At 35.8% G+C, this 22,485-nt stretch overlaps 1 protein-coding gene and 1 non-coding gene across 2 annotated transcripts; both read right to left on the reverse strand.

Annotated features, from left to right (window-relative positions):
- Positions 1-3,942: 3,942 nt before the first annotated feature.
- LOC135684818 (coiled-coil domain-containing protein 191) lies at positions 3,943-21,549 on the reverse strand. The gene is made up of 15 exons (XM_065200483.2): positions 21,380-21,549; positions 20,090-20,137; positions 19,479-19,587; positions 18,575-18,772; positions 18,049-18,215; positions 17,658-17,881; positions 16,760-16,934; positions 16,221-16,411; positions 15,506-15,770; positions 14,511-15,024; positions 13,493-13,575; positions 11,146-11,247; positions 10,590-10,886; positions 9,969-10,123; positions 3,943-9,072 (listed from the first exon to the last, which is right to left on the reverse strand). Exons 1-15 carry the CDS (start codon positions 21,422-21,424, stop codon positions 8,940-8,942), a joined length of 2,706 nt encoding a protein of 901 aa, XP_065056555.2. The 5' UTR covers positions 21,425-21,549; the 3' UTR covers positions 3,943-8,939.
- LOC148957098 (U5 spliceosomal RNA) lies at positions 11,823-11,940 on the reverse strand. The gene has a single exon (XR_016145280.1). It is a non-coding gene; the product is annotated as a U5 spliceosomal RNA (small nuclear RNA).
- Positions 21,550-22,485: the final 936 nt, after the last annotated feature.

Consider the following 22,485-nt stretch of genomic DNA (forward strand, 5'->3'; position numbering starts at 1 on the left):
AAAAAATTAACTGTTAAGCACGATAAAGATGTGTTTTATAGATCATCTTCATTTTATTTTCTCACTATTTATGGAACTGATGATCCAACGCACCACACTCTATGTCAGCTAAAATCTGAAAAGAAACGTAACTGACCATGAAAATGAAAAAGGTTGCGATCTCTGAGAAGAAAACGTACAACACCCTCCCCCTAATGTTTTCAATCCAGTTTTGGAAAAATTAGAAAATCAATCATAAAAAAGTGGAGTGGACATGTCAACTCCAGTCCACCCCAGTCCACCCCATGGCGCCGCCCCTGTTCAAACCCGATTGCTGTTGAACCTTTCAAATTGATGAGAGAAGGAAACATTCGTTCCGCTTTTACCCGGGCAGACGTCACTACAGCCTCGTATTCGACTATTTTGACAGAAATGACGTAAATATGATTCGATTTGTCTGATGCCTAAAAGTAAACAGTGCTTTGACGCAACTTTATCTAAACATATGCTTAAACGATGGCTTAAAACATTGACACTGGCTGGAGTATCCGCGTAAACAAACCCAACCCAACCCTAGAGGCACTTTTTTCATGGTTGCATGCAACATCTCTGTGCTTCGGGAAGACAACTTTGTAATTTTTCTTTATTTTTACCAACAAGACTTATTTGATAGCAAAAGTGTGCAGGAAAACAAAACTTTTTTATTCTTAAAAGAGCCAGCAAAACGTTTTTGAAACTGGACGGACCAAAAAATTGAGGCTGTGAAAGGGTTTAGTGAAAGTGGTATTCTCATGCACGAATGATTCTTCTGCAGTTATATATTTGGCGTTTCTTCTCATTCTTAGCAGGACAGAATTATCGACTTGAAGATGATTTCGGTTTTTTAACGTTTTTAGAGTTTGTCTGTTAACTAATAGCTATTATGACCCAAGATTAGGCCATAGAAAAAACAAAACTCCGCCCTTTGGTTTTGGCACCAAGTTATTCAGGATCAGGTTTCTTTAGCCAGCTTCAGGGACGGATTAAAGCAACAATGATTGAGGTGATATTAAATGATGGTTGGAGTTTATGCCACACCCTTCAGATGAATGAAAATGATGAAACGCCAATTTTCTAAATTATGTTTTTAGCTTTAAGATAAAGAAGATCAAAATACAAATAAAATAATTTTAAAAATATTTTGCTACTACTGACTTCTAAAAAGTTCTTTTTACCGAACCGAAGCAAATTTTAGGGGGAGTATCGTACCTGCAAAGCTGTTACTCAAGGGCCGTCACTAGCTTTTATCCGCGAGGAATGGGGGGGGGGGGGTGTGTGCCTCGATTCTACCATTAACTATGATTCCATTTGCCGACAAAGTAGGTGAGTTATCCGTTATTTCTAGACATACCTTGAAATTCGTTTTTACAATAACTTTTCTTCCAAAGTTGTTTGCCTCTTTTAAATAATCAGCATGTTTTGTTCTATCATCATATGGGGTGACTCAGGATGGCCTCTTTACCAATACCCCAAAGAAAAATTTACTTACGATACGGGTTCCGAAATTGCAAAAAACATGTAAAAAACACAAGATGCACGAATCCATGGAAGATCAGTTTTTAGATATTCTATTGATATCCTTAGGGCAAAGTATTTTTGATTTAATTAGTTAGAAACTCTAACTTTTTATTGTAATTTACTATTATAGAGGAACTGGATGGATATCGTGGATAAATAGGATTAAATGAAAAAAATGAATGAAATGGGGTTTATTGGTGCTCGACTCATGGTTTTTGGCAAAAATCTAAAATATAGACCGCAACCATTTCAAATACAGGTATTCTTAGGTTATAGATAAAAGTGTTCTTGGAATAGTTGAAAACTTATCGAAGATATTGGCACCATCAATTTTGGGCAAAAGAAAGTCTTGAGGAAGATATGCATGTTGAGCCCCCCCCCCCCCCAAAAATGTACAATCTTTGTCAAAAAATTTCCCAATTTCTCCCAAAAAAGTTATCCTTTCTATCAACCAGCGTTAACAAATTGGCTGGATCTCCCGCGGACAGACAACATTTCAAAAAGTGATCTGAGCCCCCTACCCCCCAAAGGACCTGCAGTATTCTAGCATAGAGGCTATGCCCTTCTAGTAGTCACTTCTGCTTGTAAAATTGAAAGTCAGAAATATTATTTTTCTCGCACTAAGCTAAAAAAGATTGGTTACATACAAATTATAATCGTACTTTACGATTCTCAACCTCCAATACCAACAAGAGTAGTATGCACCTTCATACATTTTCTTGGCTCTGATGTCTCTATAATGGGGGTTCGGTAAAGGTCTCATTCAAGACTCCCGTTCAATGGCAACTTCATCTAGAAGGAAAAAAGGCTCGGATAAAATATTAGGACAAACAACGAAAGTGGACTATTCCATTTTTTGATTGCTTTTGTATCAAACTAAATCTAACAAACATTGAGAAAAACGGAAAAGCTGACTTTCAAGTCTGCACAGTCAGCACGAGGCTATTGTCTTCGTTTTTATAAAAAAACTGGGGTGTAATGGCTTTTTTGACGGACTTTTACTGCAACGAAATCTATTGCGTCAAATCACTGTTTACCTCTAGGCATAAACAAGACAGTACTATGCATTTTAAATGCGTGGAAAACAACAAAATGGCAGACAAATCGAAGCATTTCTACGTCATTACTGAAAGTATAAATTGATGCAAAGAGGCTACAGTGACGTCAAAAGGAACGAGTGCTTCGATGGCGGATCCATTTGAAACATTTAAAAGCGATCAGCATATATAGTTGTTGATGTGTATATTTGATATCCCTATTGAATATTACTTAGCGGTGAATATTAATAGCTTCTGACGTCACTTTTGTCATGAATACTGTGAAGATACAAAAGAATCCAACAAGGGCGTTGGTGGAATACGTAACCATGAAGTGGTAGGTTTAAGACAGGATTGACGTCAAATGTTGCAAACTTTTGGCTTTCTATCAAACAGGAACTTTAAATAAATGTATAAAAGGGCATTTGTAAGCAAACTTCTCAGAACAAATATTTTGCAACAACGTCAGGCTGCAAAGGCTGCAAGACCTTCTCAAAGAGACAAGCAAGTGCATTTCAGAGAAAAATCTTCGATCGTCTAAGGTAAATAGAGTTTGTTTTATTTTAGCATGAAATTTTAACATGTTAAATTTAACCATAGGTCCAGGCAACCTTCACAACGGTTTTTGTTCTTTTTTTTCATTCTTTCAAATTTTGTGCCAGCCATAGATTCCTGTAAGTGGCTGTAAAACTTTGCAACCTTGTCATACTAAAGTTGATTTGATTTCAGTTCATAATTAACAGTTGCATTGGTTCATTTGTGGTCAAGATTCCTAAAGCAACTTTAAGATGAATCAAGGGGTTCTTTCACCACGCTGTCGATTTTGAATGTCTCCAATTGATGCACCTTCGTTTTCTTATGATCGGAGCCTTCGAGCCTGTTTTAAGAACGCTAATTATCTACCATATCTGTCTCAGAATATTCATGGATATGGAAAATAAAGAAAACATATTTATTTGTCTATATAAGGCTATCTCTTCAAGAAATATCTGTTGTGCTAGTTGTAATTGCAATGAGATCGATGGATATTCATTGTCATCAGAAAAGAGGAGGATGGCATAGCAGGGCTATTTATCGTTACTTTTGCAGTTTTCCGAACTTCTGTAATTCCTTCAACCAGCATCGCTAATTCCACCATCTTCACAGATATACGAAAATGTTGTTAGGGATGTTGGACATTAACTTATCTCATTTTTGTAGAAAAACCCAAAAATGTCTATCATCCATATGGTCTTCGCTCTACTCTCATTGATTGCCTGTACCCACATGGTGAAAGCAAATTACAGAACATGCATGTGTGATATACGAACTGAAGACGAGGCCAATGCTCCAGTGTTGACGTCATGGTCAGACAGATTGAGATCGTGTGGCCTTTTCTGTGGTTTCCCTGGCGTTCATGTTTCATGCGACGAAGTTAAGAGCTGGTGCCCAAATAACTGCTTTTCAAAAGCCAAAGCTAAGATTCAAAGCAACGCCGAGTTAGACAACATGTGCAAGAGACACGGCAAAATGGTTTCCCCTCCAAATGGCATACACATGTTTGCATACAGCAAAGTGATGAACAACTGCGGGGCAGCCTGGAACCATCACAACCTCAATTCAAAATTGTGCTGTTTCGTTTTGCGCCCACAGAACAGATGGATTGGGTACAAATGCTAAATGACAAAGACTTGTTGTTCCTAGAATGATTTATCCTGCAAGACTGAAATGACTAAGAAACCACTCACTAGTTTAACATTGTTAGTACCCTAGGCAAAGATTGTTTTATATTCATATATTTACAAAAATTTTACATCCTATAAAGAGAAATCGTTTCCATTAGCACTTGATTTTGTTTTCTGTTTTGTTAGAGTCTTGATAACCGGAATATGTTTGACTTGAATATTCTGACTTCGGAAGCGATAAAGTGTTTGCATAGGGTCAATTGACGGCGGGGGAGGACTATTGGCTGCAGCAAAAGTCGATAAAGCAAAAAAGTTAATAACACAATATCTGAAGCACCAGATGTTTGTTCTACCGTCTATTTCAGATCTCAGATTAGAATTTGAAAGAAGCTCTCCAAGCCTTGCTTTTGAAAATGAAATTCTAGGCTTAAAATGAATTAAAATAGGCTTGTGAATTCCTCGTCGATTCAAGAAAGGTCTTTGAGCAAAATTTTATAGCAAATTGAGCTCTGGGAATATATATATTCAAAACATGGACAACGTGATTCTTCTGAAATCAACTTTAACGCACTGGCCGTGGGCAGGATATGCGGCTTCAAGATCTACCGTTAAAACTACACCTGATATATAGCACTGAAATGAAAGGAAAGGCGTGGCAACATTGGCCACATCCATTGCTCTCCCGATTCACAGGAGCTGGTGCCGCCGTTGAAGTGATGACGGTCAAATGTTTTTTTCTATCATCGAATGGGATGACTCGGGATGGCCCCTTTAGCAACACCCCAAAAAAAGATTTAGTTCCAAAATTCAAAATATTGATAGACATGCTGAATCTTTTTGTAATTTAAAACTAAACCTAATATATAGCACTGAAATGAGACAAAGACGTGACATCATTGGACACACCCATTCATTACTCTCCCAATTAACAGGAAGGAGTTGGTGCTGCTGTTGAAGTAATGATGGTTTTTTAAGTTTGGAACGGTCGATTAAGTTTTTAAGGGGAAAAATGGAGTCTGAACTGGCTGCGAAGGTATGTTGTAAAACCATACCCTTGTTGTAAAAAACAACCTTATGGTTGTTAAGGCTAACTAAAAGCTATGTAAGACAGCTTTTTCAATCTCAGCATTTTTGCTAATTATGTAACAGTGTTGTACGGTTCTGTTGTTGTACTTTGAAAACCCATTATCGGTCTAGCCAAGTGACATGCAAATCAGAGTATAATGAGGAACATAACGCAGTGCTGTGTGGTCACCAGCAAATATCTGCTCGAAAACTAATCGAATGCTCGAATTTGTATTCAATATCAATTATTGGGCACACTAACTTATTATTTCACCAAAACCATAAAACCCAGATGAAACATCGTATCTATGATGCACCAAGGGCTGCATAAAAGGAAGGGGAAGAAGGCCACAAGTCTCTCAAAATAAGAAGGCCTTTAAACTTAGTCGAAAGTTATGGTCGTTTTTATGATCAGTCCAAGGCAAATATTGACGTCATCTACCACGTGACTTCCAGAAAATATCTTTTTGGGCCCATCTCGGAAAATCAATCAGTTACCGATATACAACCATATTTTGAAGTCAGATTTGGTATTAGGCACTTGCTTAGTTTGTCACAACAATATCCCTGTCTAACTCCTTTCCTATACTAATTAAAAATCTTTGCAGTCTTTTTTACATGATTAATTTATCTATTATATGTTGACAAAAAATTTAGTCATCACATTGACTAGTACCTGACACTGTCAGTTTTTGTGGTATGTAAAAAATGTTGAGTATTTAATCGGCTGACTGACTAAATGATAATTCAAGGTCTAATAGCAAGTGCACAGGTCTTACCAAGAGATCAATGAGTTGGAAACCGTCATGAATAAGGTAAATGGGGTCACCTGCATTTCGCGTGAAAGCAAGCCGTCAGAAGACTGGTAACCAGCCTGTGTTATCTCTTGAGCATGGCGCTTGATCAGTAGCCTAAGCATAAGAAACCAAATGCATGTTGATCCTAGGGTATTTGGGGAAAGGAGAAATCAAGGAGAGATTACTCACATATCATTGGTAGGTAACTTTATTGCTAGGATTCTATCTGATAACTAAGTGTAAATGGACAACATTTCAAAAGAATAATTGCAAGATAAAAATAGAATGAACAGCTGTAAATGTAGAGCATTTTATGACAAAGACTGGGTCAGAGTGGGCACCAATGATGACGGCCATAAGGAAAATTGTCACATCCAAAATGCGCCTTATCTTATGTTGCAGAATATCAGAGAAAACCTGACTTTCTAAATCGATTAAGAGTTAGAACATTTTACAGAATGCAAACACCCAATGTGTTGCACGTAACATACCAGGTTTCTACGCTGTTGTATCTTGCTTACATTGAAGTGATGTTTTGGTTACAGTGAAATATCGTCTTTAAACTAAGTTACGTTATCATGATGTGCAACAAACTTGAAAAAATCACTTTCTATGAAGATGGTCTGTGTATGTTCTTTTTGCGAAAGATTTTTCCGCTTTGATAAGTATATCGAAGAATGTGTCATGAGCAGATGGAAATTCTAAAGACTTTCAGTTTCTTTCGTCCCTTTTAATGAAAATCCTTTAGAATTACAAAATAGAAAAAGCTTTTTGGAATCAAGATATACCTTACATTAACTCTCCTATCTCATATTATTCATAATTTTTCTGTAACTAAAGTGCTCGAAATCCAATCATATCATTGTACTTTGACTCAACGAACCTCTCTAAAACCTGCGATTAATAGCTGTTTCTACTTAGCTATACAAATTAGACAAAAGATCAAGAGATTCTTAATCAAGAGATCAAGAGATTCTTAATCAAGAGATTCTTAATCAAGAGATCAAGAGACTCGTAATCATTTAACTAGGAAGCTTATCGAAGAAAATAAATTTTAAGCAAAGCTGCATCAAATTTTTCAGTGCTGTAGCTGTTACTGTTCCTAGGGGGCCCTTCCCCTCCAAAAAATATAAAAAAAGATACTTTGCTTCAAATTAACAATCCCCTTAGCTCATATTTTTTTCAAACAATGGCGCCCCTTCCTCCAAAATAATTATATCTTTCCAATGGTACTGTACATTCAACCTTAATAAAAATGGGGCTAAAACGCTCTTAAAGATTATCTTAATACTTGTAACTTTAATTCAAATTGTCCCTTTTTTATTTACATGAAAAGACAGGCAAAACTTCTTAGAAAGAACTAGGTTTGGCTATCGCCCCATTGTTTATTGGGTCATTGTGAATTTATAACGCCAAAAACAAACACTGGCAAGAGTCACATAAAAATTGGAATCAACAAAACCCATAGAGAGTCAAAGAAGGCACTGGGTAGATATTTTCTATTCTCAGATTGTGCAATGACTTATACGCAATTTTTATCTTCTGCCTCATAGAGAAAATGGGTATTGGAGGCATAGTGACTATCGCAATGGTATGCATTGTCTGTTGTACATGGTTCCTTTGTGTATGGTCTCACGAATTAAACAGGAAGTACAAAGAGGAATAAGAAAATTATCCAAAGAGCCATCGACAGTCTGGCAAAATATTTATCTACCAAAGACTTGATATGAATGAAAGGCAGTTTGAAATCCATGCTCATGGGTGCTTTGTATACCAAACACTAGTGAAAGTGCAATATGGCGAACGTTTTCCATTAATGTTAAAGCTAGATTTTCATCTTGCTATAGATAGTTTAATGCTTGATAATATGAAGTGTAATCAGAAGATACAGCCTTACAATCATACAATCAATCAGAAGATACAGTCATTCAATCCTACAATCAACATTTCTTGGGAAATTGAAACAAAATTTAATTCCAAAAAATTGCTGTGGTTAATAGTTGGATTAAACTCTTAATACACAGAAGGCTTTGGTTATTATATAGATAATTCGTTGTAGAATAGATATGATTTTATGTGATGACATTTTTTAATTGATTTGCTCTCTTCTGTCAATCCTGCAAGTATTGTGTTTCTCATTACAATTGATACCTGGGAATGATATCAGATCTAGAACAATAGTTTTTTGAGACTGCAGCTGTCAGTAAGAAAATACTTTCTTGACTCTCATTCTTAACTTTAACATATCATACAGACAGGGTAAAGTATGAGCCAATTAAGCTAAAATATTTGTAACGCCGTGCTCATAAAATATATTTTTCAATAAGGAGAGATTTCCTTCCTCTCTGACTGGCTTAACAATTATTTTGAACTTGCGTTAAGATCTTCAACAGTCTTCAAAGTTCAACCCTGTCGATTTTCTTCCAGAAGAATCTACAGTACGCAAATTTTAAACAAGGCTGAATTGTTTTTATTGCTTTGTAATGATTATTATGCATGCTTTCAATAATAAAAGCTAAAATGATAGAATAGAGGGCAGACATAAATCATTGCAAGTATAACGAGGAATAACTCCGTCTATATTTGGAAAATTCAAACATGCATTGTTCGTCCTTTACATCAACAAAACACCAAACCTTTTACTTTTGAAACTTTGTTACTTGTCCAAATTTTCTTAACAGTTAATAGTGATATCAAAACAAACATAAAACAGAAATAAAAGGAAGACAAAAAGATATGACAATATGTTCTATAAAGCAAAAACACGTTTTGAATTGTCATTCACAAAACATTATGTACAAGAATAGAAAACAACTTTAGGAATTTCAACATGCTACCTGTTACGTCGAAAAATCTGGCAGCCATGCCTTGACTTTCTTACGAAGTTCATCTTTTCTTTTCTGTCGTTTTCTCTCTTCCTTTAGATCTTCAACAAACGCTTTCCATTGACTCAATGCAGATTTTAAAAGACGCCTAAGGAGATAGATAAAGGTCAATCACAGGTAATCTCGGCATTAATAAAATATATATTAAATATTAACAAAGATAATAAAATTTGACAATGAGCTGCTAGCTTCACAAGATTCAGTTTTGATCTTGAGTTGGGACTATGAATAGGGGAGACAAAAATGGAACAAGAAGAAGGGAACCTGATCATTTTGCCAAGAGCATAGTCTGACTATATGTGGCTCATTCGTAAATAGAACAGAACATCAGATTCAACAAAGTAGGGTTACCGAGGGTGGTTACCACCTCTCAGCTGAATAAGGCGACTAAAAGGCAACGTTATTTGGAACTGGATGGTGATATGGAACTGAATGGGGTAGAGTTTTAGGCTCAAAAATGAGGCTTGCCATTATCTTTGGCTCTCGTTTCCATGATCACACCCATTTTGTTCACCGGTCACCACAACTGCCCATTAGTTCAGACACTGAAACTGAGCACGCCATAGTGGATAACATGAATCAGGTGAGGTAGATATAATGTGTACACAGTTGCCCGCAGGTTGCAGGACTGATTGTGTCCAATCATTGTATCTTAGGGCCTGGGAAAGATTTGGTTGTATGACTTACTAAACCTCATTTTGTCAGTAATACGGTTGGTGATGATAAATTCTAGCCAAAGTTTGGCTAGTTGTATGCAGGTCCCATATTTTTTAAACTTTCTTTCAAGATTTCACGGTATACTAATACTAAATGGAGAATATACATACTTTAGCATACGACACTTTCAAGAAGAAAGAAAACAGTCCAAATTGGGAGCAACTCACTACACTTGATAAGTTGCCGTTCTATTGAGCATAATTTTCAAAAAATATTCCAAACACATCCTGGTCATTACTAAACAAAAGCAAAACTGTTTTTGCTTACTTTTCATCATGTTGTTCTGCCTTTTCTTCATTCGACCAATAGGCCAATCTCTCATTTGTGACGTAATATTGCCATGTTTGAAAGTATTTCTTCACGACTGCAGACATGAAATGCCTTTTTGCCACATCTTCGAGAATATCGTAATGCTTTCCGTACTGAAACACGAATGATTGCGAAGGACAATGAGATAAATAAACGAGATTTGCAAGATGTCCCAGCATAATATTGGAGAAACGAGACTTACAGTTAAAGTATGAGCCGCTGACTAAGAAAATCAATTTTTGAAAATGTTATTTAGAAGAAAGAAAAGTAAAAAAAAGGAAGGACAGTTTCTTACACTTAAATGGTTTCTTGTTTTGCAAGTTACTATAGCTTTTGTGATATTCACATGTTATTTTTCAGAAGAATCGATGCATTTAATAACAAGATATAATTTCTGAGTTCACATTATTCACCTCAAATTCTGTGGTGTAATTGACATAATGGTGCTCAGGTTGGAGGTACAAATCAGGGGCCTAGAACATATACTTCCAGACTCATTTCCCTTGCACTGAACTTGCAATATGTGAAACCAAACCATTGCTAAATGATAAAAGGAAGTGAAAGACATATGTTTAGTACCTTTTTCCAGGCTTTAAAGCTCCTTCGCAGCAGAATAACTCGAAAACATTCATCTGCATATAAAATTTTCTCTCGCTTGCTTTCAAGTGTAAAATTTCTCCAGACTTGAATATAGTTTCTGAAAACTGTTCGTGCATAATATTTTTCTGCTATTTGTACATTGAGTTTGTTTATTTCTACCAATCTCTTCCAAGGTTCCAATCCAAACCGTCTAAGCAAAATACAACAGTAATTTGCATCCGCCTTCTCACAAGCGATTTTGTACTCCTGCTGTCTTTGCTGTTTCTCTTGCTCACGCTGTTTGTGACATAAAAAAGAAAACCAAATCATTTTACAAATTGTACAAACTGAAGCCAGTCCCCTAAGCCCAAAAGTGCCCCGAGGCTAGCCTCAGATCGAAATCGGGGCGAATCCAACAGAAGATATCTATTTTTCCTTCCATCGAGTCTTTTCCGACCGAGCCTGATCTCAGAGAGAGCTGGAGACATACATATCACTTGGATCGAAAACATTGTGTGAAAACCTCAAATGTGCGAGAATAAACTATAGAACATACCTCTTTCTTTTCCCTCTCTTGTTCTTTTATTTGTCGAACTTTTTCTTTTTTCATTTCAATTTCAGCAAGCATTAATTTTTCTTGCTCTATTTTGAGTAGTTCCTGAAAATGGATAAATATAGTATTAACAACACCCAACTGACCTCATAACAGATAACTGGTTTATTCTCAAATTCTTTGAAATGATTTTCATTAGTTGACGACTTGTTTGGATAGGAAACTGTCTTAGAAATAGGCTTGGAGGCTGTTGGGAAAGTGTTCTTCTTCTGGAGGCTGTTGGGAAAGAGAAACTTCTAAGGATGTTTTATTTCTATCAAATACCGGCCCGACATAATTGATAGTTTCAAAAGCAAGAAAACGAATGACGTTGTAGGACAGCCATTCCAAATTCTGCAACTTTGAAAATTTCTACAGAATAACCCCTACCAAAAGGTGGTTTTGATAAATCCTTTCCAGCGATACCTTTTCAAACAGAGGGGTGCTATACTTGCGATGCACTTTATAGAACATAAAGAGTATCACCCTAAAAGAGTATGCATTTTGAGGAATAGTTTGGGACATTTGTTCTTGAGTAGCAGACTTTCGAGAAATGACAAACTATTACAACTGGCCTCACTATCATTTCTTTTCAGGGGATAGTAGTAGGTTATTCGCAACTTTTATTTGTACGGTTTGGGTGCCCCGCCAAAGGCAGGGCGACAAAAAATTACTATAGGCTCATCAATTTGCCCTCCTCCACGGAAATCTTTAGTAAAAGGCGAAAGATTTGTGCGGTTTGAAGGAAGACCAGAGCGTGATATACAAAAGAACGGGCGAGCCCGATATAAAAAGCTGCCAGGTGAAGCAGTTGGGAGAGTGGTTCGCGCATGCGCAAAGTTGATACTCATTTGAGGAGACATTTTTGAGTAATTCGTTTAACGTAAATCCTCAAATCAGCCCCCTGGGGGCTGGTTTATCTTTGGTATTTTTGGATAGGGGGCTATTCGAGGGAGGGGTTATACGATGGGGGGCTTATAAAATTTAGACATTTAGAAGACATTATTGAAAGACCTCACATATTTTAGTAGGAATTTCTATATTAACATCTTATTAATTATTACCAAAAGTATGAATTTTTGTGGTAACTAAATAAAACACCAAAGGCAACCTCAAATGGCAACAATTAACAAATTGAGAGGGGCAAATTCGAGGATTTACGGCAAATATGTTACTGTCGTTTCCCTTGTGTCATTTGAATTCTGATAAACCAAGCTTGCAAAATCAAAATTTCAAGAAACGCCCCAATATAATGCTAATAATTTACTGGGGTCAACACAAACTTTGTCTCTCGTTCCCACATTGTATAACCAGGCGGCAAACCGAGAGGGGGCAAGGGAGATGATTGCCTCTGAGCCCGTAAGCAAAGGGGGACCCGCTGGTAATTTAATTGTCTCAATTTAAAATATGACTCTTAATGACATGGTAATTAAAAATCTGTACTGGAAAAGCTGAAAAAATGCTTTAAAAAAATAAAATGTAAGTAGATTTAAAATATTATACGAAAAGTGAATCCATTTTAAACGCATTTTAGGTATATTTCTTTGGGTAGGAAGGGGCTCAAGCATTGGGCCTGCTCCTGGGCCCGGTGTGGCTCTCGGGCGGCCATGCGTGTAATCACAATATTAACTTTGATCTTAACAAGAAATTTAAATATTTTATCGATTTGATTTATAAAGAATAAAAGACGTTGGAATATAAACAAGGAATATAAACAACACGCTTGATTCTTGTGATGAAATAGCGTGTGTATAACATGACAGTATGATAAAATATTCAGTTCTAAATAATGCATTCGCTCTTTCTTTTTGTTCTTGATGCACTTCCTTGCACTGCAACGTATACACCTTGCGGTTCCTTAATACACAAAGCTCGAAAATTTTGGAAACATTACTAACCAAAGGGAGACACTTTGAACATTACCTACTGGAATATTAATCTAGTTAATTTTTTGGTTTCTTTGATTAATTTTTATTATCGCATCTCGTACTATTGTGTTAATTTTCATCGATTTGTAATTTGTATTATTCCGGCTGATTATTGTACATCCAATCCTCGCACTGATGACGCATGCGCGACAAAACTAATAATGAACAAAGAGGCCAGGGGTGACCCGTCTTGTTATTTCTATCTAATAGTTGTATTAGACTATTGTAAATATGATTAGTCAAAGGAAATGTTACTGGTGCTGGAGGGGCAATTACCCCATAGTTAGTATGTTAAGAAATGCCCAAGCTTTAAGAGAATTAAATTATCTTTTGTTAGCAGAATACAACTCCACCGGCTCAAACTTAACTTCATCAACACTTACAAGTTTTTCCTGCTCCTGTCGTTTTCTTCTTTCTTCGAATATTGCTTTTTTCTCCGCTCGCAGTTTAGCTCTCTCCTCCATCGCTGGTAAAGATACAGAAAATTGGCTCTCAGTATTTTAAGATTTATCCAGTTGACGTAATTATCATGCGGGCATACCAATAGCTACATATCTTCAAGGTAACCTATATATCTTAGAAATTGTATACCCCTAGCAAGCAGAAGCACCAGCTTTGTACAATCATCATCATCATTACATTTACATTTAACAACCCTTTTGGGTCATACAAATGTCTGCCCAGTCAACTACAACATTAAAATTTACTGTGGTGATTTCGACATAGGTTGTAAAAGGTATCCGAATCAAGCATCATATTCTAGGACAACATTTGAGAAGAACATATTGTTCACATAATTGTTTCATCGATGTGCAACGTTTCTGCTCAGCCTACACAAACTATACCTTCAAATGTCTTTCTCTACTTTTCTTTCTCGAAATACACTCATTTCTTAGGCTCAAGAAAAAAGGTTAACATTGGGTATTCGGGAAACTTCAATACTTATTGTTTCTGAAGGGTGTCTTAACTATGATGTCATTGAACTTAACATTGGGGGCTCTTCATTTAAATTTTCATGAATGGAACAAATTATTTATGGATGGTTTCGAGGCAGCTTAGAGCAGGCCTCATCAATTTCTCTATTGTTTACGAATGCTCGATGCATATCTGTCAAGATTCGCGTCTGTTCTAGTGCGGTATATAGATGAGGGAAGTGAACTTTTATGCTCTGCACCTAAAGATTTATACCAACCACCCAGACTGACTTTCACAAAACTTTGGAGTTCTGTGCTTGTTTCAAAACGCCAATGTTTCTTAATTAATCTTCTTTGAGTACTGACGTTTTCTAACTTTTCTGATTGTCCAGTACTCGTTTCTTAAATCGTGTTTCTTAAAAAAAATGAGAATAACATAAAAACGTAGTTTTGATGAGAAAAAACATGAGAGGAGGATTCCACTTACGCAACAAAACTGGTTTGGTTGCAGATTTCTCAGATTTGACTGTCGATTTTCTGGAAAGCAATTCCTCCTTACATCTCTTTGACTCTCTCTCGTCACTTAACATGGCGCTAACGACCGATTCGGAATCCACTTCGTCAAGATTCAATCCAGTTTCTACCTTTTCGTTAAACAGCTCGGATTTAAGAACGCTTTTGTTATTGCTACTCGCACCTCCTTTTCGGTGAGAGTGCACAAGTGACGGATTACTAATCGAATCTGATCTCCCCTTTTCAGACACCGGTAATCTTGGCTCCGCTGATAAAGGAAGAAGTTTCTTTCCGTCAGATTCTACCCTGATGCTTTCCGATTTATCTGATTCAGTCCTAAATGCGTTTAACTGCTCATGTCTGTTACTCTTATTCTCTGAAAACTTTTTAGGGTCCTTTTTGGTAAACGTCATTGATAATGGCCTATTTCTGGGTTTACGGCTTGAAGAAGGCTTTCGTTTTTTATCTTCATTTTCGAATATCTCGTCCTGAAAAGAGATAAAGAACCTACTGAAAAGATAAGAAGAGCAAATTGATACAGACACCAATAAGTATACCTCTAGTAAAGAAAATAAACACTTTTAAATAAATTTCAAAAATATGCAGAAAAAGGGAACAATAACACTTCTATCGGAGGAGATGCACATTTTCAAGTCTATTTATGAGTGTTAAAAAATATCAAACTGTACATCGACATTTCAGTACACTCATTATCGAGCCTTGCTCGTACACACACCCTGCAACTGTTAATACATTGAAAATTTTTGACAAAAAAGAATTTTGATAACTAAACACATCTCATTTCAAGAGTCTCTTTATATCGTACGTATTACAAAAAGTTACTCGCGTTACAAGCTGAACAAGTTTTTTCTGCAAACCTCTTTGAAAGTAATCGGGGTAAAGCTATGTATTTGTCTATTCATGCGAGCTAATAAAGGCAGAATTTATAAGGCAAAATAATTTTCTTACTATTTTTCCGTTGATGTCTGCAGATCTACCTGTGTCTTGGGGCCCACTTGTATCAGCTTCCTGCCTGTTCACTTTACTTTCACTATTTCCCCAGAGTCTTCCACTAGCAGCTGCTTCCAGGAATGTCGCCATTTTCAAAGCTCTCTCTTGCTGCTCTCTTTTGATTTCCTCTAAGCGATATTGCTCCTTGGCCCACGAACGCCAACTGATAAAACATTTCCGCATCAGTTTCAGCTTGGCATGACCAATGGCCATTTGCTCTTTTCTAAAAAATGAAGCAAACACAATGAACGAAGGCAAGAATACTGTGAAAGAACTTAAGAAAAGTCCCTCATAAAATTGTTTCAGTATACATTACGTTGGACAAAAAGACTGCACATGATTTTGAAAAACTATTCATCAATTTCCTGACGTTTAAAAGTTTGTCATTTCAAACAGTGAATAATTTTACAAAGCGAACATTAAACAAAGAATTTCACTATAATTGATACTAAATAAAACGTCAAAAAGTTTTTTCAATAAAACAATTTGAAACGGATCAGTTTCTGATAGGGTAGGTAGCAAATCACTTTGACTCAAAAACTTTAATCATGTACTTGTAACCAAAAAGATTACTTCCGTTATATGTGAAATTTATATGTATTCATGATAGTAAATTATTATTAACTTTTTCTCTTGTGGTCATGAAAAGTTTCAATTAAAACGACAGCCCAACCTATATCTGATCTTTAGCGCCATTGCAATATCCTCGGCTTCCTTACACGACTTCAAATGATTTATGTATGCTCTCCATGCATTCCATGCTCGTAGCTTGCATTTCCAGTCACACATGGCGCGAGCCTTTCCAACCTTCATACGATTATCAACAACAAGACCATACCAGGCCGAGAAAACCTTATGCAAGAGCTGAAAATAAAACAAGACTTATAAAGTAGTTTGAAATATATTATCTTAACAAGATAGCATAGATATAATTTTTTCAAAGAAGCATTGTAGCTCGAGTTTCAAACAGGAAAGGTCCTCAAATGAAAACTGTGAAAAGGTCCTCAAATAGTGCATTCTGCCAAAACCCGATTAGGTTCTTCAAGTTATACAAGAATACACAACCCTCAGGTCATCATTTAGAAGAAAATAAATTATTTGCATCGATTTCAAGTTTGTAACTTAACAATCTTTTTGCAATTATTCCTATGCATTTCACACCACATATGAGATTAGAGCAAAAAAGTTTTATTCAATAAAAATTATTCGTACCCTCAGGCTTCCAGCGGCTTCCCGTAAAGATTTCTCTTCCATTTCAACCAAGACGCGCCTCCTCATCTTCTCTTCAGCCATCATTCTTCTCTCCTCTTCTTCCTTTTTAAGAACTTCCTTTTGTCTCAACTCAAAACGTACTTGCTCTTCAGCTTCTTTCAAAGCCCTTTGTCGCCTAAGATAATAAAGTTTCCAAAACCATAAAAACGTAGCAGTTTAACATTACATGAATATAATAATACATTTCAAATAAGATTTTCCAATATTTTATTGCATGTTTCACAGCTAATGCCAACAAAACTTCTTTTGTAGCAGTATGTACACGTTGTAAGAGGAAATCACTTGAAACAATCTAAGAATATATTTATATCTTGTAAATAAAGCAAGTAAGACTATTGGTTATCTGGCGAAGTGATCTGGTTCGATGATACGCGATATTCCGGAAAATTGTTGAACATCATTGCCTCTAGAAGCGTCCCCATTTAAGAAAGTTTACTCACATTAAAGACTTGCCCCAGTTTAATTTCAGCAGATAAAAAGTAGGCAGGAGAAGACAAATTGTATATTAGACAAAATTGTGTATGTATATTAACGATGTTGAATATCTTTCTGCTTTCCGAAATTTGATACAAACTACAACACATGATAGAACTATATAAGAATGTTTGGACAAACTGTGAAAAGACAAATATATTTAACTGGCTAAAACATTTAACTGGCTGACACACCGTTAAAATACTTTAATTTAACTAACTAACTATATTATACAACAGTTACACATACGTTGAGCCTTGAATCCAATGGTTTAAACTTACTGACATCCTTAGTAAGAGATCCCTACATTCATAGGGTGCTCCTGATATTGATCTAAACCAACAATTAAGACGACGCTCCATACCTCTCCTGTTCTTCTTTAGTTTTTAGTCTTTCCTCTTCCATTTCTTTGCGAATAGCTGCCATCTGCCTTTGAATGGCCGCTTCTTCTTTCTGCTGCTTCATTTTTCTTGCTTTTTCTTCTTCCTGGATCTTTTTTCGAGCCAAAACTTCCGCATCTCTCTTCATCATCTTTTCCCGCTGTATATTGTGTATCTTTTCTTTTCTCGCTTTGTTTCTTTCTTTCACCTGTTAGAATGTTTCTAATGTTTATTTAATAAAAAAGAGTGATAAAACAAATACTAAAATGAAGACACTGCAAAATTTATTGCAAATATTAATGCAAAAATTCCATCCCCTCAAACCAAAGTGTCTTCATGGTATATGAGCTTTCCTTAATCTAAATTCATACTCACTAATTGATGCCTCTGTTCCATTTTGGGTCTTGGGTCTTTGAACTTTTTCGTCACTTTCTCCATTCCAAGATCTGACATCACTGTCTCTTCAACATTTGTATTACTCATAAATTTTCTGAACATCTTCTGAGCTTCTTCTTCATAGTCAATGGAAATATCATCATAATCTAGACAAGAAAAGTCAGAAAATGTGGATGCTAAGAACTAACAGTTCGCTTTCAATACATTATCAAATCGAATTATGCTTTTTTATTCCAAATAGAAAACTACACATATTTGTAACTTTGTGTTTCCAGCTTGTAGATATAGAATTACTCACTCAACCAGCTAAATACTTAATGCATTAAAAATCCTACTGCATTTCAAAAACTATGCCACAAAACGTTTCAGGTAGATGCATCAGTCTTAAAAGATCGTACACAATACAAAGTGCTGATCTCTTGGTATTCTACCAAATCTCCCAAACAATTCTCAGACTATTTTGCAATGAATTAATTCTAAAAATGATAGTAAAAAGCAAAATTACCATCATTATTGTAGGAATTCTGAGTCAGGATATGTCCATCTTCAGATAATCCGTATGTTTCTATACCATCATTGTTATCTGTTAACGCTGGTATCATTGGCTTTGCTTTAGAAGACCAATTTTCATCCTTGAATTCAAGCTCAAGGTTCAACTCTGATAAATGCTGACCTTGCATCCATTTATCCACAAGCTCTTGAGCTATTTTTAAAAAAATGCTTCTTAAGAATCTCTACTCAATTTTTTTCTAAATACTCAAGTGACAATCAAAATAAATCTATGATATGAAAAAATATTTCAGTCTCAACAGTCCCGAAAAAACATTTAAGAAAGCTCAAGATGACATTATTTCTGTTTGCAAAAATGCAGCATGACTAAATTTGAATATCAACACCTTTGTCATAATTTGGACATAGGCCTATATGCTGTAATGAAGGCATTGCAAACATTTCAATAAAAAATTGAATGGAATAATGGAAAAGTTAGACGGAATAAGCAAAAAATAATAGAAAAAACAGAATTGGCAAAGGAGCATCCCTACTAAAACTACCCCACATTCCAACACCCCCTTCCCCTTGGCACCACCACTGCCAGGGTGAACCTTGTCAGAACTAAAAATACTGTTAAAATATCAATCTATAAAAGATCTGTCTATTAAACACTTCTATTTAATATATTCATAACAGGATCAAATAGATTGTACCCTTAGCAGGTGCAGTTTCTTACAACAGCTGTTCCTTTTGAACAAAAAGGTAAAATTGGAAGAACAAGACATAAAGCTATCCTTTATTGAAACTTGTAGATATAAATTTAACCTCATCAGGTTAAAGGCTTCGATAGAAATTTTTACTTGAACGAAAGTAAGTCCTTTATTTTTTGGGTCTTTCTAAGGAGCTTGCTGATATACCTTCATAAATAGCTTGATCATCTGGTTGCATGACAGCTATCTCTTCAATGCCTGGGATTGCACTTCCATATGCTTCTATGGAGGCACCATCTGATGCTGCTTGAACTCTCTAGAATACAAAGAGATCTACTTAAGAAATTTTATCAACTTTCTATTTATGCTAATACCCTGATTAAATGCAGACCTGGGATAAATATGTACTTTGTCTCCAAATATTTATATTATTTAGCAATGATTATTTCTTAACTTTTTCACAAGCTTTGCCAACTCTGACATAAGTGTTTGTTTAGTAAACATTCTCAAAGTCACTGTTACTGAAATGAAGCCATGATTAGCTGGTCCAAAACAGAGAATTTATTTTGATATTAACTATAAATGTAAAATAAATATCTTAAAATTTTAAAAACCCATTGCTATGTTTAAAAGTCTCACAAATGATATCATACGTATGATAACTATTAGCTGTAAATTTGCAAAATTTCAATACCATAGAGTTGAAAAAGTTTGTTTTTTCAAAAGCACAAACATTTCAATAGAGCTACATGTGGAGTTGTAGAGTTACTTATATATTTATATGTATATGCTTATAATCTGATAAATGAGTAGCAAACCTTTATCCATGCTTGCACACCAGATTCTTCTTGTTTCCTATCAATACCCTTCAAAATATCAATAAAAAATAGCAAATTAAGCTAGTAGGCATAAAAGCTTAATTAAGTAGGCATAAAAATGTTTCCTACTTTCAGTCTTTGCCCCTGGTAAGAAATCATTTGGGTCATAGGAAAATTTACCAATACCAGTACACTCTTTGTTTAAAGAACAATTTGAAAAGAATACAAGCCTCAAAATTGGTCAAGTTAAGAACAAATTAAGAACAAACTGTGGCTCAGTTACTGTAATGTAATTTTGCACAATGTTTCATCTTAAAAACGAGGAGATTTTTGCCAGAAAGAGGTGCTTTTTGGTGAATTTTAAACTTTTCCAGCAAAAGATATCTCATTCACATTGCTGGCAAACAAGGCCTAAACACCTCCCTAGAGCAAAATAGTTAGCAAATGCACTGCTTACACCTTAATTATTAAAGAAGATATCAAAAACAGTCCAGCCACAGATTTTTGTAAAAATTAAGAACAGCAAGCCTAAAATTAAATTCATTGGTTCTTTTGAAACAATCTTGACATGCGAATCAGGAAAATAGATGTAGGCTGCTGAGAACCAAATCAATATCTAATAAACTTCAAAACAAAACATATGGATATATTGTTGAGCTATGCCCACCTGTAATATTTTCAAATTTCCCAACAAATTTGCAGAGAAAAAGCATGTGTCTCTTGGCACACATTCTACTACAAGAATTACGCAAAACTCACATATTTTTACATAAATAACTTTTGTAAATGTGAACAGAATTAGATGAAAATTTGCAAAACATCATGAAAAACCTACCACAGATATTTTTTTAGGTTTTTGAATCTCAAACATTCTGGGGGTGAAGTTTTTTGACCCCAATACTGAAGCCTTACAAGCAAATAAAAACGTCCTGTTTTACTCAAAAATTGTCTGCTTTTTTAGACCAAATCATCGAAAATTGAAGTAGAAGAATATCTAGATTACTATTTGCATGCTTGTTATAATGCAATTGCGTTGACAAACAATTTGTCTGAGCGACTTTTAGCTTTGATGATTCTAAATATGAGAGAGTACCATGGTGTTTGGCTAATTGTGAATTTGTACATAAATTGCGTGAAACGTTTGAGCAGTTGATTATCGGTATTAAGAAAAAGGTTCAGGAAATTCTAATCAAAAGAAAACAAGCAACAAACGATTTGGTCATTCTAACAAATACGTGCATGGAACAACAAGCACTCCGTCCTTACAAAACCATAATTTTATTTACTTACCGAAGACGATCCTTTATTCCATTTGAATAAATTGTTCTTTGCCATAACAGTATCTGCACTTTTAAGTATAACTAGAAACGGTTTACACTTTGGCCGAAACAAATTAAGCGCACTGAAACTTTGTTTTTGCCAACAGCCGCCATTTGCAAGCCTCTCTTTGCTTTCCTTCAAGCCTCGTGTTGCAGAGAACAGCGACAGACCAATGATCGCTTATACATATCATTGTGTCTGTCTGTGTGTGTCATTCCCAGAACCAAAAACAAAACATCTCCTGTAAATGTCAGCATTGCTGTAAATTTCGTAATTTGATCTTATCGAATTTAAAACATTCAGTAATAATTTATCAGTTGCCCTATGATGCTCTGGGCATCTAGCAGAAGCTCTTAACTAAACTAAAAGAAAGATAAAGAGCCGAAAAAAGCTTTTTTGTTGTACTGTCCAGACAAAACATGAGATAAATGAGTATGTTTCTATTCAGGTTTTGTAGCTACTTTTTGTTGTGTTGCTGCTTCGAAATGTCATTGTTGATTGTGTATATTATCGTCTGTCTGTTTGTGATTTCTGCGTCATGGCGTATACACATGTTCAAAATTTTGGCCATTTCCTCGCTACACTTGCATGGCTAAGATACCTGGGGTTTGCAGGAGTTTGCACTGATTGCAACAACAAAATTTCCTATAAAAAAATATGATTATAAATGTGCAGTATTGAAAATTTCAGCCCGGGCCGAGTCAGCCCGGGCCGAGTCAGCCCGGGCCGAGTCAGCCCGGGCCGAGTCAGCCCGGGCCGAGTCAGCCCGGGCCGAGTCAGCCCGGGCCGAGTCAGCTTAGGCCGCCCGGGCAAAATTATTCCAGATCAACCTTGGCTTTGTGTTCGCACTACAGAAAATATTTCTTTGGTTCACTCTACCCCCTACCCAGGCAGAAACAAGGTTCGATATTATAGTCTAGACAAGGCATTTGACATTCATGACAGGGTCATACATGAAATCACCTATAATTTAAAGATTTTTAGGCCCCCTGGCCCTCTGTGTCACCATCTCTCTGAACCCCTCTATTATATTGCCAATGACGTCATTACTCACACGCTCCACCTCCAGCCCTTCG

Source organism: Rhopilema esculentum, unplaced genomic scaffold (assembly GCF_057945365.1).
Source record: "Rhopilema esculentum isolate cy_ngs unplaced genomic scaffold, ASM5794536v1 HiC_scaffold_37, whole genome shotgun sequence".
NCBI classification, from domain to species: Eukaryota; Metazoa; Cnidaria; class Scyphozoa; order Rhizostomeae; family Rhizostomatidae; genus Rhopilema; species Rhopilema esculentum.